This window comes from Lagenorhynchus albirostris, chromosome 11 (genome assembly GCF_949774975.1).
Source record: "Lagenorhynchus albirostris chromosome 11, mLagAlb1.1, whole genome shotgun sequence".
In the NCBI taxonomy this organism is placed as follows: Eukaryota; Metazoa; Chordata; class Mammalia; order Artiodactyla; family Delphinidae; genus Lagenorhynchus; species Lagenorhynchus albirostris.
The window spans coordinates 102414877-102431290 of NC_083105.1; the positions used below are offsets into that span (position 1 = coordinate 102414877).

Genomic DNA, 16414 nt, shown 5'->3' on the forward strand with positions numbered 1-16414 from the left:
ATAAAGCTTTATTTTATTTATTTATTTATTTTTGGCTAGAGGCCCTTGTTAAAAAAAGGTGATGATGATGCGTTAACGTTTCAAGCCAATGAAAGAAATTGTCTATGGAGCAGTTGGTTTGAATTTAGGCTGCAGATGTGTGCTTTCGTTGGCTAATACATATACTATTTTTTTTCTTAACGTATTTCAAACATACGGGAGAATACAGAGACCAAGATAATTAACCTTCACACATCTACCATACAGTTATATCAGATCTCAACGTTTTCCCACACTTACCTGTTTTTTTTTTTTAAAGAAAAGCCTTTCACATGCAGTTGAAGCACCTTCTTGGGTTACATTTCACTTTCTTCCCAGAAGTAATGATATCTTGAATTTGGTGTTTCTAATACCTGTTTTTATATAATTACTACATAGGAGTATATTCATAAATCAATATTATGTTTTGGGTATTTTCAAACTTTATATAAGCAATATTCTACCTACTCTGTAACTTGTTTTTCATGAAACAAGTTTTTTTAGACCCATGAAATTGCTGATATTTTTACCATTTTTGACCTACAAAAATGGTAGTTTCATGTGGTTCATCCTAGTTATAGTCATTACTTTTATCTGCTGTATAGTTGTATTATTATACGAATACAACCAGTTTAAATTTATTTTCGTGTTGATAGATATTTAGGTTGTTTCCATTTTTCCTGTTTTAAAAACAATGCTGCATTGAACATTCCTGGTTAGAAATCCTTGTGCACGTATTTAAGATCTTTGGCAAGTTTTTCAAACTGCATGTTGGGAACCATTAATGGGTTATGAAATCACTTTAGGAATTAAAGTAGTTCAGAGAAATATCAGGTTGTTTTGCAGTAAGGATTAAATGTTTTGTGAAATGTGTGTGTGTGTGTGTGCGTGTATGTGTGTGTGTCTGTGTATGGCTACTCAGTTTGAAATGAAGTTCTCTGGTGTAAATTAGCCAGAAGTGGAGTTACTGGGTTTGAGATTATGGAGATTATGGGAATTTAAAGTTCTATCAGATATTGCCAAATTGCTTTTCAGAATTGAGTCACTTTGTGTTTTTTTAGCATGAGAATATGAGAATTGCTCTATCTAAATCCTTATAGATCCATGACATTGTCAGATTTATTACATGTTTACAAATCATATGAGTGTGAAATGATATTATCTTAAAATATTTCTTGATTAATTATGAGATTGAGCATGTTGAAATGTTGAGTGACTATTCAGATTTCTATTTCTTAGCTGTCTGTCCCTGCCTCTCCCCCCGCAGTTGGGTTGTCCTTTTAAAATTGCTTTTAGAAGTTTATTGCATATCCTGGTTATGTCTGTGAAATGAATTGTAGGTATTTTCTAGTCTGTGTGGCTTATCTGTTAACTTTTTATATGGTTTGTTGAATGGAAAGAATTGTCAAATCTATCATCATTTTTCTTATTGGTTTGTGTCCTTGGTGCCTTATTTAAGAAATCTATTCCATACTCCAAGGTCATTTAGGTCTCTGCATTTCCTTCTGAAAGTTTTAGAAATTTGGTATTTTATATTTAGCTCTTGATCTTGCCTGAAAAAAAATTTTTTTTGTATATGATGTGAGTCAGGGATCTAATTTTTTTATATGCATAGCCAGTTACCACAGCACTGTTTAACACTGTGTTTTTAAATTTGAATTGTAAATCTTTTGAGCAGTTTCTGGGTCAACACAATAACAGCCTTTTTGTCTTTCATCAGGTTGCTCAAATGTTCAAGTTTGTGACTTCTGGGCCAAAGTAATTGATTGGTGGATTACTTGATCCAGAAACAGAACCTAGAGGAGTAGATAAATATAGCACATTTTGTAGATCTCATCCAAATGTCATTTCTCTCAACCACTTTTTATTTTACTTTATTTATTTATTTTTAAAATAAATTTATTTACTTTTGGCTGCTTTGGTTCTCTGTTGCTGTGCGTGGCTTTCTCTAGTTGCGGCAAGCAGGGGCTGTTCTTCCTTGCGGGACGCGGGCTTCTCATTGCGGTGGCTTCTCTTGTGGAGCACAGGGTCTAGGTGTGTGGGCTTCAGTAGTTGTGGCGTGCAGGCTCAGTAGTTGTGACACACGGGCTTAGTTGCTCTGTGGCATGTGGGATCTTCCTGGACCAGGGCTCGAACCCGTGTCCCCTGCTTTGGCAGGGGGATTTTTTTTTTTTTTTTTGAAGGAGGTGGATTCTTAACCACTGTGCCACCAGGAAAGCCCTCGACCACATTTTAAGTAGAAGCTAGGTTTCAGACAGTTTGAGGGTAAACTTTTTTAAAAAATAAATTTGTTTATTTGGCTGCGTTGGGTCTTTAAAAAAAAATTTTTTTTAAAGAAGATTTTATTTATTTATTTATTTTTGGCTGCATTGGGTCTTTGTTGCTGCGCATGGGCTTCTCATTGCAGTGGCTTCTCTTGTTGTGGAGCACAGGCTCTAGGTGCATGGGCTTCAGTAGTTGTTGCGCACAGGCTTAGTTGCTCCGCGGCATGTGGGGTCTTCCCGGACCAGGGCTCGAACTCGTGTCACCTGCATCGGCAGGCAGATTCTTAACCACTGTGCCACCAGGGAAGTCCGAGACTTTCAGTTTTGATTTTAGAATTATACATGTAAATTTGAATCTTTCTGAAATGTCTGATAGAAATCGCTACAAATCACTTAATTTAAGAATGAAAGGGCTTCCCTGGTGGCTCAGTGGTTGAGAGTCCGCCTGCCGACGCAGGGGACACGGGTTCCTGCCCCGGTCCGGGAAGATCCCACATGCCGCGGAGCGGCTGGGCCCGTGAGCCATGGCCGCTGAGCCTGCGCGTCTGAAGCCTGTGCTCCGTAACGGGAGAGGCCACAGCAGTGAGAGGCCTGCGTACCGCAAAAAAAAAAAAAGAATGAAAACTATTTTTGTTTCCACTTATAAAGTGTTTTTAGTCTGAGAAGAGTTGCTTTGAGGTCTGCAGATAGTTACATATTCTAGGTTTTTTTTTTCCCATTCCTTTTCTTTTACATGTGTAGTTGAAAGAAGACCTTGTGGGTTAGTGGAATTTAGTGATACTGGGAAAGGTTGTAGACACAAGTTTTATTTGTAGATTTCTGATTGTGATATTGAGAAAGATAACTAATCACTTCTTGGTTTCTCCATCTGCAGCATTGTAGAAACAAAAACAAAAAAGAAACTTATGCTGTGGAGGGTGTTATGCAGGATGAGATAGGGCCCTGAATGATTGTTATTTACTTATGGAGACAGGTCTTTACCAAAGTAGGGTTTTTGATTTTGCCTGAAACATTGACTGTACAGATCATATATTTTACCTGGACAGATTTTATTTGTGAAATAGTTGGAACAAGAGTGTGGTTATATGGTATTATAGTGCAGATGATTTATGAAAGGAAGTCTTTGCATAATTTACATAGTTTGGTTTAGTGTAGATATGACAATTTATATATCATGGGCTTGTCAGGATTTCTCTGACTATAACGTTCAGGACTGTTGTTCCTATCATGTATGTTTGCATTTTTGTGTACTGTTCTTTGTTTTAGAAACTCAGGGTTACTTATAGATCTTGGGAAATGGAAACAACCATTGTAACATGGCTATAAGAGTTGTATCAAATCCTTTTTTCTTTAATTAATTAATTTATTTTTGGCTACATTGGGTCTTTGTTGTTGCGCGCGGGCTTTCTCTGGTTGCGGCGAGCGGGAGCTACTCTTCGTTGTGGTGCCGGGCTTCTCCTTGAGGTGGCTTCTGTTGTTGTGGAGCAGGGGCTCTAGGTGGGCGGGCTTCAGTAATTGTGGTGCGAGGGCTCAGTAGTTGTGGCACATGGGCTTAGTTGCTCCATGGCATATGGGATCTTCCCGGACCAAGGCTCGAACCCGTGTCCCCTGTATTGGCGGCGGATTCTTAACCACTGTGCCACCAGGTCCTCGAATCCTTTTTATAAAGGTGTTTTTTATCCGTGACCATGACCAGTGGCTTTAATGGAGTATTTGTGCCTTTAATGAAGCCCTGTAAGATGGTAAGTTATGGTCTTTGGAGTTAGATACAGATTTGAATTCATAGTCTCCAGTTAAGTTTGTGTTATTGATGACTTATTTGATCTCCTTTAGTGTCAGTTTCTTCATCTGTAAAATGGGACCCCATATCATAAGGATTGCTGGAGGATTAAATGAGATGATGGGTGAAAGTCCAACTACTTAGCGTGGTTCAAAGTTGGCTCCGGTAAGTGTTAAGCAGCAATTCACCTCCCTTCTAAGAGATAACATCATGACCATGACCAGGAAAAATGGAACCACTTACCTTTGTGGGAGGCAGTGTTGTATAATGGAGAGGGCCTAATCTGGATAGTTCTTGCTTCTCTATTTTGTAGCTTCTATAACCTTGAATAGTCTTACCCTCAGTCCTCTCGTTTGTAAACAAAGATTATACTATCTGTAACAGGCAGGGTTTTAAAGTTAAATGAGAGTATGTATAAAAGCTCACTTTATCTGGCACTTGGTAACCTCTAAATTAGCCTCTAAACTTTTATAGTGATAGGTAGTAATACTGTGCGTCTGAAGTAGGTCTCAAGACTGAGAGAGGTAGGCCTTCACTGGCTTTGCTACTTCACGGCATAGGATTTGCCTGATTTCTTCTCAGGAAAGTTGGTCAGTGGGGTTGGGCAGTAAGTTAGAAGAGGTTCCTTGTGATTGTACTTAAAAGTTGCCCTACTTCATGCTAGGAAAGAAAGTAGTGTAAATGATAGAGTGTTGCCTGTCTTCAGAGCTTCAAAATAATCTTTAAAAAATAAGCTGCATTTGATTTGAAACGTTTCTTTGTGCTTACATCAGTTAAGATTTTATGAACATGAAAACTGGTAGTGCCTGTCTTAAAAATCTACGTGTTGCTCCTTCTCAGTTATCAACTGTATCATTTTTGGAAGAGCTGTATCAGTTAGTAACATATGTTGGGAACTTTTCCCATTTTATCAGTTATTCTTTTCCCAGTCATCAGGTTTTCTTATTGACATTTTTCTACTCAGAAATGTTCTGAGTGTTTGGGAAGAATTCCAGTTTTAACCAATCATTTTATTGCTTCTGGTATGTGGCAAGGCTCCATGATCCTCCCCATTTCTTTTTTTTTTTTTAAATAAATTTGTTTAATTAATTTATTTTTGGCTGCATTGGGTCTTCGTTGCTGCGTACGGGCTTTCTCTAGCTGTGGCGAGTGGGGGCTGCTCTTCGTTGCAGTACGCGGGCTTCTCATTGCGGTGGCTTCTCTTGTTGCAGAGCGTGGGCTCTAGGCGCGCGGGCTTCAGTAGTGGCACGCGGGCTCAGTAGTTGCGGCTCGTGGGCTCTAGAGCGCAGGCTCAGTAGTTGTGGCGCACAGGCTTAGTTGCTCCGCAGCATGTGGGATCTTCCCAGACCAGGGCTCGAACCCGTGTCCCCTGCATTGGCAGGCAGATTCTCAACCACTGCACCACCAGGGAAGCCCTCCTCCCCATTTCTTGATTGTTTCTTAATATTTTCAACATCGCTGTAAAGTACAGTGTACTGTCAGTGTTAACTCCTGGTTTTGTCACTTAAGTGCTATCATGCATTTATTTGAGAACAGCTTATGGTTCATGCTAACGTAGAAGGTTGGGGATAAGAGCATTAAGTTGGGTGTTAGATTGAGTAGATAGATTACATTGCCACTTATTACTGTAGTTATCTCAGGCATGTTATTTATAACCTCTCTGGGCGTTTTGTCATTTCCAAAATGGAGGAAATAATTGTACCTATCCTCCAGGATTGTTGCAAGGATTTAAAGAGATAATCCATGGGAAATGTTCTTTGCATGTAGTTAACGCTCACTGCATGTTAGCTGTTCCTGTCATTCCCCCTCCTCCTCATCATCATACAGCAAAGATTTTTAAGCTCCTTTGCATTCCAGACCAAGCTTGGTGTTGTGGATACAAAAATGGATTCCAAAAAAGGCTCCTTGACCTTGAGAAGTTTTGCATTGCAGGAGGGGAAGACAGGCACGTAAACAAAAAAATGCAATAAATTCTGATAAGTACTATAATAGAAACATTAGTAAATGAGAAGAATAAAGGAGTTAGTGTCAGGAGCCTGGGGACGTCAGGGAAATTAGTTTCTGCCTGTGAACTGATTCTTGAAGTGTGGGTGGTAATTCCCCACTCAATCATTCAGCAGATGTTTAGTGAATGCACCTACTGTGTGCCAGAAGCTATTTTAGGTACTGGGGATATAGGCGTAACGAAGATACACTGGGTTGGCCGAAAGGTTCTTTCTTTTTTTCCGTAAGGTGGCTCTAATAGCACTTAGTTGTCTTCAACTTCATTCGAAACAGTTTGGTTAGATTGTATTGTGACAGCTGACATATCAGTGTGCATTTAAAAAAAGAAAAAACTTACTCAAATTGGTGCATTTTTGTGTAGCCATTTTACTATTGAAGATGGAAGAAAAAAGCAACATTTTTGGCGTATTATGCTTTATTATTTCAAGAAAGGTAAAAACACAACTGAAATGCAAAAAAAGAGTTGTGCAGTGTATGGAGAGGGTCCTCTGACTGATTGAATGTGTCCCAAGTGGTTTGCGAAGTTTTGTGCTGGAGATTTCTCACTGGACGATGCTCCACGGTTGGGTAGACCAGTTGATCATATCGAGACATTAATTGAAAACAATCAACATTATGCCACGCGAGAGATAGCCGACATACTCAAAATATCCTCAAGCGCTGAAAATCATTTGCACCGGCTTGGTTATGTTGATCGCTTTGATGTTTGGTTTCCACGTAAGTTAAGTGCAAAAAACCTTCTTGACCGTATTTCCACATGCGATTCTCAACTAAAACGTAACGAAAATGTTCTACTTTTAAAATAAACTGTGATGGGAGATGCAAAGTGGATACTGTCCAATAATGTGGAACAGAAGAGATCGTGGGGCAAGCGAAAAGAACCACCACCAACCACACCAAAGGCTGGTCTTCATCCAAAGAAGGTGATGTTTTGTACATGGTAGGATTGTAAGGTAGTCCTCTACCATGAGCTCCTTCCGGAAAACAAAACGATTAATTCCAACAAGTTCTGCTCCCAGTTAGACCAACTGAAAGCAGCACTCGATGAAGAGCATCTGGAATTAGTCAACAGAATATCCATCAGGATAACGCAAGACTGTGTGTTTCTTTGATGACCAGACAAAAACTGTTACAGCTTGGCTGGGAAGTTCTGATTCATCTGCCATATTCACCAGACATTGCACCTTCAGGTTTCCATTTATTTCGGTCTTTACAAAATTCTCTTAATGGAAAAAAATTCAATTCCCTGGAAGACTGTAAAAGGCATCTGGACCAGTTCCTTGCTCAAAAAGATAAAAAGTTGGGCTTCCCTGGTGGCGCAGTGGTTGAGAATCTGCCTGCCAATGCAGGGGACACGAGTTCGAGCCCTGGTCTGGAAAGATCCCACATGTCGCGGAGCAACTGGGCCCATGAGCCGCAGCTACTGAGCCTGCGCGTCTGGAACTTGTGCTCCGCAACAAGAGAGGCTGCGACAGTGAGAGGCCCGCGCACCGCGATGAAGAGTGGCCCCCGCTCGCCGCAACTAGAGAAAGCCCTCGCACAGAAATGAAGACCCAACACAGCCAAAATAAATAAATAAATAAAATTTTAAAAAAAGATAAAAAGTTTTGGGAAGATGGAATTATGAAGTTGCCTGAAAAATGGCAGAAGGTAGTGGAACAAAAGGGTGAATATGTTGTTCAATAAAGTTCTTGGTGAAAATGAAAAATGTGTTTTTTATTTTTACTTAAAAACCAAAGGCACTTTTTGGCCAACCCAATATAATGTCTCTTCTTTCAGGAGTTTTCAGTCTAGTGAGAAAAGACCAGTAGTAAGTAAACAAAGAAATAAAAATACCAGAGACAAGTGCTGTGGAAGAGACTAAAAGGTGATGTGATAAGGAGTGACTGAGATTATGTGGTCAGAGAAGGATTCTTTGAGTAAGTGACCCTTAAGTTGAGATCCGCATGTGAAGAAGGAGCCCAGCCATGGGAAGATCTGGGCGATGAGCATTCCAGGCCTTGGGAACCAGGTGACGTAGAGCCATTTGAGCCTTTCGGGTGTTTGGGGAGTAGATGGGAAGTCACTGTGGCTGGAATGTAGTGGGCAAGGGGGAGAGTGGTACAGAATGAGGCCAGAGTTAGGGGCTAATCATTTAAGGTTTTGTAAGCCAGGGTAAGAGGTCCCTTAGGTGTAAAGGAAAGCCATTGGAGGGCTCAAAAAGTAAGGGAGTGTGTTTTGAGAAAGATCTGCTGTGACCGCTGTGTGAGGACTGGATTCTGAGGATAAGGGGGGTGGGGTGCGTGGGTGGGTAACAGTGGAACCCAGGAGACTTTACTGGCTGTTGTATTAGGACAGGTGAGAGATGCTGGTGGCTTGAACCAGAAAGTAAGAGTGGAGGGAAACAGGTAGATTTGGGCTGTGTGACCCCTCTCTCCCATCACTGTAAAGCTTTTTTTTTTTTTTTTTTTTGTGGTACGCGGGCCTCTCACTGTTGTGACCTCTCCCGTTGCGGAGCATAGGCTCCGGACGCGCAGGCTCAGCGGCCATAGCTCACGGGCCCAGCCGCTCCGCGGCATGTGGGATCCTCTCGGACTGGGGCACGAACCCGCATCGGCAGGCGGACTCTCAACCACTGCGCCACCAGGGAATCCCCACTGTAAAGCTTTTTATGTTCTTTTTTGTTTTTGGCTGCGCTGAGCGGCTCGTGGGATCTTAGTTCCCTGATCAGGGCTTGAACCTGGGCCCTGGCAGTGAAAGCACTGAGTCCTAACCACTGGACTGCCAGGGAATTCCCACAGTAAAGCTTTTTTTTTTTTTTTTTTTTTTTAAAGAGTTAGGTGGTAACTTTTATTCCAACCTCCCACCCAGAGCAGAAGGTAAAGCTTTTTAAAGTGTTAAGTTTAAGAGGTCCAACCCCTTTCCTTGCCAGTTAATGTGATAGAAATCTGCCAACAAGGTTCTCTAAAGATTTATAAGCCAGTCAGGGTAACACATCTAGTACTTATTTTTAATAATGATTTGTAAAGAGAAAAAAATGGCTAGTATTCAAAAGAAAATCTGCTGCCTTTAATATCCCTGCTGGTCCCACTGTTGAAATAAACTATTCCATCCTAAAAAAATAATCTGGTTTCATTATTAGTAGTTCAGATTTGCATCACATATTTTGTTTCACATTGAAGTCTGAAAGAAGAGGTCATGAGGGGCATAACATACTGATACTTCCACTTAGAACATTCTGTGCCACTCAGGTTTCCAATCAAGGAAGAGCATGAACTTGATACCAGAAATCTCATTAACCATGCACTAACTTCAAACGCATACTTCAGTGTGGAATGACAGACCACACTGGAATAATTTCAGTATATAAGTTTCAAGTCACTTTGAAATTGGCTACTTTCAACTTGGAGGAAGCCAACAAAATCATGGGACATATTTTGCAGCCTGTCCTCTACCACTGAATAATCTAATTATAGAACTAGAAAGCGATGCCACTAGACTCAGTACTTGCTGCACCCTACTTGCTGTGTCCCAGTTAATACAAAGGGACATTATACCACTGGCCCTTAGAATTTGAAGACTTAAGGTCCATGGCAGTTGGCAAGTCTTTAGAGAACCTTGCTGGAAGATTGTATCACATTAACTGGCAAGGAAAGGGGTTGGACCTCTTAAACTTAACACCTTAAAAAGCTTTACAGTGATAGGGGAGAGAGGTCCTCTGGGTGCTAGAATGTTGTTTGTTGCTGGTTACACAGCATTTATACTTTGTCAACTTTGTGTCCTTTGTGTGCTTTTCTGAATGTATTTTTTACATGAATAAAAAGTTTACTAGACAAAGAGGCCATATAGTACTATAGTATATTTCCACCCCCCCCATTAAAAAATGTGCAAAATACACATAACATAAAATTTACTATCGTCACCATTTTTAAGTGTGTAGTCATGTTGTAGACCCATGTTGTTGCAGCCATCACCACCATTCATCTACAGAACTCTTCTTTTTCATCTTGCAAAACAGAAGCTATACCCATTAAACGGTAACTCTCCAGTCCCTCTTTGCCCCAGCCCCTGGCAACCACCATTGTACTTTCTATGAATTTGACTGCTTTAAATAACCTATGGTAAGTGGAATCATAACGTCCTCAGGTTCACTCAGGTTGTAGCTTGTGTCAGAATTTTCTTCTTTTTTTGAGGCTGAATATTTTCTTGTATGTATAGACCACATTTTGTTTGTTTATCCATTGATGGACACTTGGGCCGCTCCACGTTTTACTGATTGTGAATAACGCTGTTATGAACATGAGTGTATAAATGTCTCTTCAAGACCCTGCTTTCAGTTCTTGTGAGTACATACCCAGAAGTGGAATTGGCTGGGTCATATAGTAAATGTATTTTTAATTTATTTGAGGAACTGCCATACTATCTTCCACAGCTTGCCTGCTCTTTTAAAATTGGGGGCAACATAACAATTAAAATTATGAAATAGGTGAAGTAATACATTATACTATAATATAGTCTACCTTTGGCGGGAAGTCCAATATAACTGATTAAATATGACATAAATAATACTAATTCCTTTTCTTCTGTTTTTCCCCTGGAGAATAAGACATTTATTCATTCATACAAGAAACCTTTACTGAATGTCTACTGTGTATCTGTTGCAGTTTGGTTCTCAGCATTGAGCAAGCAAACTCTTGCCTCATGGAACATGCAGACAAGTACTGGATTTTAGAAAATAGCTTTCCTGGGATAGAGCTAAATTTCTAGACCAGAAGTATCAAACCATTAAGTTAGCAGTCTGTTCAGGTAGAGAAAATTGCTTTTGAGTTACCATTTAAGCAACCTTGGTGCTTTTAAGCAACATAATAATTTACCTTATGCAGTATTATTTGAAGGGAAAATGAAGTCTAAGAAGCGTGAGTTTTAAATTTTCCATTGCTTTCCCACTGGGAAGGAAACTTGGTGTGAGTACATGTGACTGGGAGTCAACAGATGAGGGTCCAGTCCTGACTTTAACATCTAATATTTGGTATTCTCCTGGGTTTTTTTTACTTTGATCCTTATCCCTCCTCAGTCCTTTGTATAACTTTTTTTTTCCAAAGGATTTTGTCCTGTGTTGTTAACTATTATTATGCTAATATCACTTTCCTTTTTAAAAAATAAATTTATTTATTTTTGGCTGCGTTGGGTCTTCGTTGCTGCGCGTGGGCTTTCTCTAGTTCCAGCGAGCGGGGGCTACTCTTCGTTGCGGTGCGCGGGCTTCTCACTGTGGTGGCTTCTCCTGTTGTGGAGCACAGGGTCTAGGTGAGTGGGCTTCAGCAGTTGTGGCTTGCGGGCTCTAAAGTGCAGGCTCAGTAGCTGTGGTGCACGGGCTTAGTTGCTCCGCCTCATATGGGATCTTCCTGGACCAGGGCTTGAACCTGTGTCCCCTGCACTGGCAGGCGGATTCTTAACCACTGCAACACCAGGGAAGTCCCTAGTATTATCACTTTTACTCCTAGTAATCCCTAGTTCTGTTTTCAGGCTCATTCTCTCTTCTGAATTCCAGATTTATGTTTCCTGGTGCCAGGTGAACATTTCTTTCACTTCAGACACTGTTTCTGAAAACAAATTCATTCTTCTTCTGCTGTGAATTTGCTTCTCCCCTGGATCATCTGTGAATGGCATCCTCTATACGCTCAGCTGCTTGAGCAAAAAGCCTGTGTCATCTGAGTTCTTTCTTGTCCCTGTTCTCTGATTTCTGAACAGACCCTGGAGTCCTTGCCTTGCATATGCTGTTTTCTCTGTACAGAATACCTTTCCTCTACTCTGCTTGGCAAATCCCCATTGCTTTTGGGCAGAGTTAGTGACGCCTGTGTGTCTGCTCCTAGAACGTGTGAGGTCAAGTTTCCATTTTACTTCTTTTGTTTCATAGTTTCATATTTGATCATCTGTAGAACAGACTCTGTCTACCGGGAAGAAGCCTTAGCAAATTTTAAATGTTATTTATGCTAATACTTAAATTAGTTTGTGAAAACATTCTTAAAAAGTAATAGGAGGTCTTCCCTGGTGGCGCAGTGGTTGAGAGTCCGCCTGCCGATGCAGGGGACACGGGTTCGTGCCCCGGTCCGGGAAGATCCCACATGCCGCGGAGCGGCTGGGCCCGTGAGCCATGGCCGCTGAGCCTGCGCGTCCGGAGCCTGTGTTCCGCAGCGGGAGAGGCCACAACAGTGAGAGGCCCGCGTACCGCAAAAAAAAAAAAGTAATAGGGTGCATGTTAAGCAATTTTATACAGAAAATGAGTCTCTTTTCCAATAAACACTGCAGGTATAATAATTCATTCAATAAAAGTATATTTAATCTAGATATTGGGGCAAGAGGCCTTGCAACCTGTAGAGGAGGTGTAGGAGTTGAAAAACTCACATTAGTGTTTTCTTTCTTTCCTCATCCCCACTGGCCACTCAGAGATTTTAAAAGACCTTAGATCTGCCCTACTTGCTGAAAATGCACCCGGTTGGATTTGTGTTGGACTTCTATGTCTATTGATAAATTCAGAGCACCTCTCAGTTACTTGTTCCTTCCTGCCAGCTGTTTGTATTGGATTCCTTTCTTTTCTCTCTTTTTTTTTGGCGGTACGTGGGCCTCTCACTGCTGTGGCCTCTCCCGTTGCGGAGCACAGGCTCCGGACGCGCAGGGTCAGTGGCCATGGCTCACGGGCCCAGCCGCTCCGCGGCATGTGGGATCTTCCCGGACCGGGGCACGAACCCATGTCCCCTGCATCGGCAGGCGGACTCTCAACCACTGCGCCACCAGGGAAGCCCTCTTTTCTCTTTCTTTTTTTATCTTAGTTCTGTGTAATATAGCGTAGTATTCTTAGAATCCTGACCAACGAAAAATTTCTGAGGAAGTAGAATAGAGATTAACTCTTCTGGTTAACAGATAATGGTACTCTGAAGTCTTACTTTCCATCTCCCATCTCACTTCCTTTTACTGTTGAGAATCAGAGCAAGTTAAAACCTAGTTCTGAATACTTTCCCTATTTTTTATTCTTCTTAGCAAGAAAATCATTTATCCAAGTACAGCAGGACAGTTCATTGTTCCAGCTACTCTTAGAGATTAATGGCCTTGGATAAGTTGCCTAATCTCTGAGCCTCAGTTTCCACATCTGTAAAATGGGGATAAGATACCTCAGAGGGCCATATGTAAGAATTATGTGAGATACCATCTGTAAATTCTCTGGTACAGAATTTAACTTTGTCAATCCACAGTAAATGTTAGCTCCCTCTTCCCTGAAACAAAGTGAAATGGTGGGTGTGAAACAGCTTTGTAAATAAATATAAATCACTAGCATTGTTTCCTCTCTCAGCATTGGGTATTAATAGCATAGTTTATAATCTCATTATTAGAATATGCTGGCTCAGGCCCTTCTGTGATAGGCACAGGCCCAGATTTGGTGATCCTTAAAGACTGTGTTTGTTCTTGTTCTAAAAACTTGAGAGAACTCGTGCAACAAACTCAGATGATATATGAAACTAACAGTTGGCTAATTCTTAGTCTTGTGTATCCACATATGAACACTAAGTGCCTGTTTTACCCTCTCTTCATGCTATCCAGACCCTCCCACGTTGCCCCACTCCTCCCCTGCCGCAGTAAAAATTTTGAATCCCATGGGATTTATGAGCATAACATGTACCTTGGCTGCTTCCTGTTTTTGTCTTTCTAGTTGGATTGGCTGTGATAATCACCTTATTTGGATATGTAACTTAAATCTCTAAAATAAGCTTTTGTCCTGTAAGTTATGAGGTAGAGGGCCAAGGACTTGAAATTATTGCACTCCTAGGAAACTTATGTGATCCAGTTTAGAGAAATATTGATGATCTCTGAATGTGTTTTTACCACTTAAGAACATTTAAATATCATCTGTCATGTTCATTAAACATTTATGTGCGCAGTACTTTCTGGGAACTCAGGGATATAATAGGAGTGTGCTCTTGCCTTCCAGAGTAATCTACTTGGAGTTCAAAGCAGCTCAGAAATACTGAAATTTCAGACATTAAGCAACTTAAATGCAAAACATAACCAATAATATGTGCCATGGCAGTCAGAGACGTTGTCTTATTTCATAAAAGTATGGTGAATTTTGGTTTCCTCACCTGTGAAGTAGAACTCAAAATACCCTGAAGGGTCATTGTGATGATTTAAATGAGATTGGGTATGTAAAACCTAGTTGTAGTACATAAACTCCACATATATTCTTTCTACAGTTAGGTATGTTTTTAATTGAAAAAGTATTAGATGGCATGTGGTAAATACAATGCAGGCAGAACAAAATGAAGAGTAAGCCTTCTCACCACAGACCCTAGGTTCTTCCCTGTGTGCCTCTGGACCAAGAGCACAATTTCAAATAAATAGGTACCTGTGTACACATGTGTACGTATTCACGATTGTATACACTTACAATGTATAAGCGGGAACATTATACATGTCGTCTTTGATATCCTGCTTTTTTCATTTAAAAGTAGATTTTGGGAGTCCTCTTTATCAACAAGTGTAGGGTTTTTTTTTAATACATTATTATTTTATTCTTAATGATTGCAGAAAATTCTAGTTTTAGTGTAAAATAATACAACATATGTCTTCCCCCATCACTCATTCAAATATGTTAATCCAAAACTTTCTCTCCTTAGGGTCAACTCACTATACTAAAAGTCCATCCTCCCAAGAAGAAGGAACAGAAAGACCTCTTTGTAAGAAAGGCGTGGGTATCCCATGAATGAGACAGCAGAAAACCGACTGGAGTACAGCAGGACTCCAGAGCCAGATATAAGGCTCAGAAAAGGGCACCAACTTGATGGTACGAGGGGAGGTGACGATGACATCCACCAAGGAGAGTTGGAGCCTCTTGTAGAGGCATCTGCCCTTTCTTCCCATCATAAAAAAGTAAGTTAAAGTGGAAGGATGGTAAGTAAAACAAATTTATGGGAATGTAGCTGGAGGAAGGATAATAAAAAGAAAGAGTACGGGGACTCTGCTGGAGAGAAGATGGCGTTTTGAAAAGGAACCCTGAGCACATTTGTAAGATTTTGAAGTCTCTTATTCTTAAGGTAGCTAGGAATTAGTTATGCCCTTTCTGTTGACACGTAAAACCGTACTTAAGCTGCTCTATCTTATTTAAGAAAGGAAATGGGTTTTTGTAGTTACCATATATCCTTTATAATTCAGCCATGATTTAGTAATGACATTATCGTTTATATTTTTGGAGAAATCCTAATTGCATGCTGGAACTACTTCTCAGATAGAGTTTATCTCCAGTGCATACCTTGGGAGCCAGTAGAATTCTGGGAAAATAATCTAATCTTTCCTTTTACCTCGCAGAGAAAAGAGCAGCTTTTAAATGATTCAAGCAGCTATACCAAGAGCGCAAAGGTGTAAATATCTGTGAGCAGGTCCCAGTGTCATTGTTAATAGACATTTTGCCATGCGCTTTGGAACCTTGCAATTGTGTAGCACGTTCAGTGTTGTGTTTCTAGTACAGTGTTTCTCAGACTGTAGGTTATGCCCGTTAGTAGTTTGTGAAATTTATTTTGGTACTACAAGCAGTGTTAATTAGACCGCAAATAAAGATATTAAGGTGCATATATGTAGTAATATACCTTTAAACTATGTTATTTGATGAAATTGTTTAACTTTATTTAGATATGTATGTGTTTATAGATATGAATAATATATACATTTCTTACTGTGGGTTGTAGTTAGAAACATATTGAAAGCCTCTATTTGGAACTGCATCTTTACCATCGTAAGAGATAAGCTTATTGTGTGGGTAGTAGTGGTGCTGGTTGGAACTCGAGAGGATTGTCTTGTCTTTTCAGGTCTTTTATAAGAATTTCACCAGAGCACTGTAGAAATACAGGCTATTGTGGCAGGAAATTTAAGGTTATTTCTTCTTTTACCCTTGGTAACACTTTGTAAGCCAGCTTCATACTCTTGGCTAGTTGTGCTACATTGAAAGACTGTTTTTGTGTCCCTGTGTGTGCGTGTGCCCCCGCATATACAGGGCAGGATTAAAAACAAGATTTGCTTACTATGAGTATAGTGTAATTTGGCCTTCAAACTACCATTACTCTTTTTTTTTTTTAACATTCATTTTATCTGTTTATTTTTGGCTGCATTGGGTCTTTGTTGCTGCGCGCGGGCTTTCTCTAGTTGCGGCAAGCAGGGGCTACTCGCTGCGGTGCGCGAGCCTCTCATCGCGGTGGCCTCTCTCGTTGCAGAGCACGGGCTTCAGGTACACGGGCTTCAGTAGTTGTGGCTCGCAGGCTCTAGAGCGCAGGCTCAGCAGTTGTGGCGCATGGGTTTGGTTGCTCCGTGGCATGTGGGGTCTTCCTGG

At 40.7% G+C, this 16414-nt stretch overlaps 1 protein-coding gene across 3 annotated transcripts in view; it reads left to right on the top strand.

The window, feature by feature from the left end:
• The window catches only part of ADIPOR2 (adiponectin receptor 2), a 52314-nt gene that overhangs the window by 7334 nt on the left and 28566 nt on the right, over positions 1-16414 (top strand). For 2 of the 3 annotated variants that reach the window (XM_060164432.1, XM_060164433.1), the window contains one exon: positions 14712-14964. In XM_060164432.1, the coding sequence (XP_060020415.1) occupies positions 14794-14964 (171 nt within the window). In that variant the 5' untranslated portion in view covers positions 14712-14793. Of the gene's footprint in view, positions 1-4209; positions 4228-14711; positions 14965-16414 lie in introns of those variants that run through there. The other variant, XM_060164434.1, reaches the window with a different exon arrangement.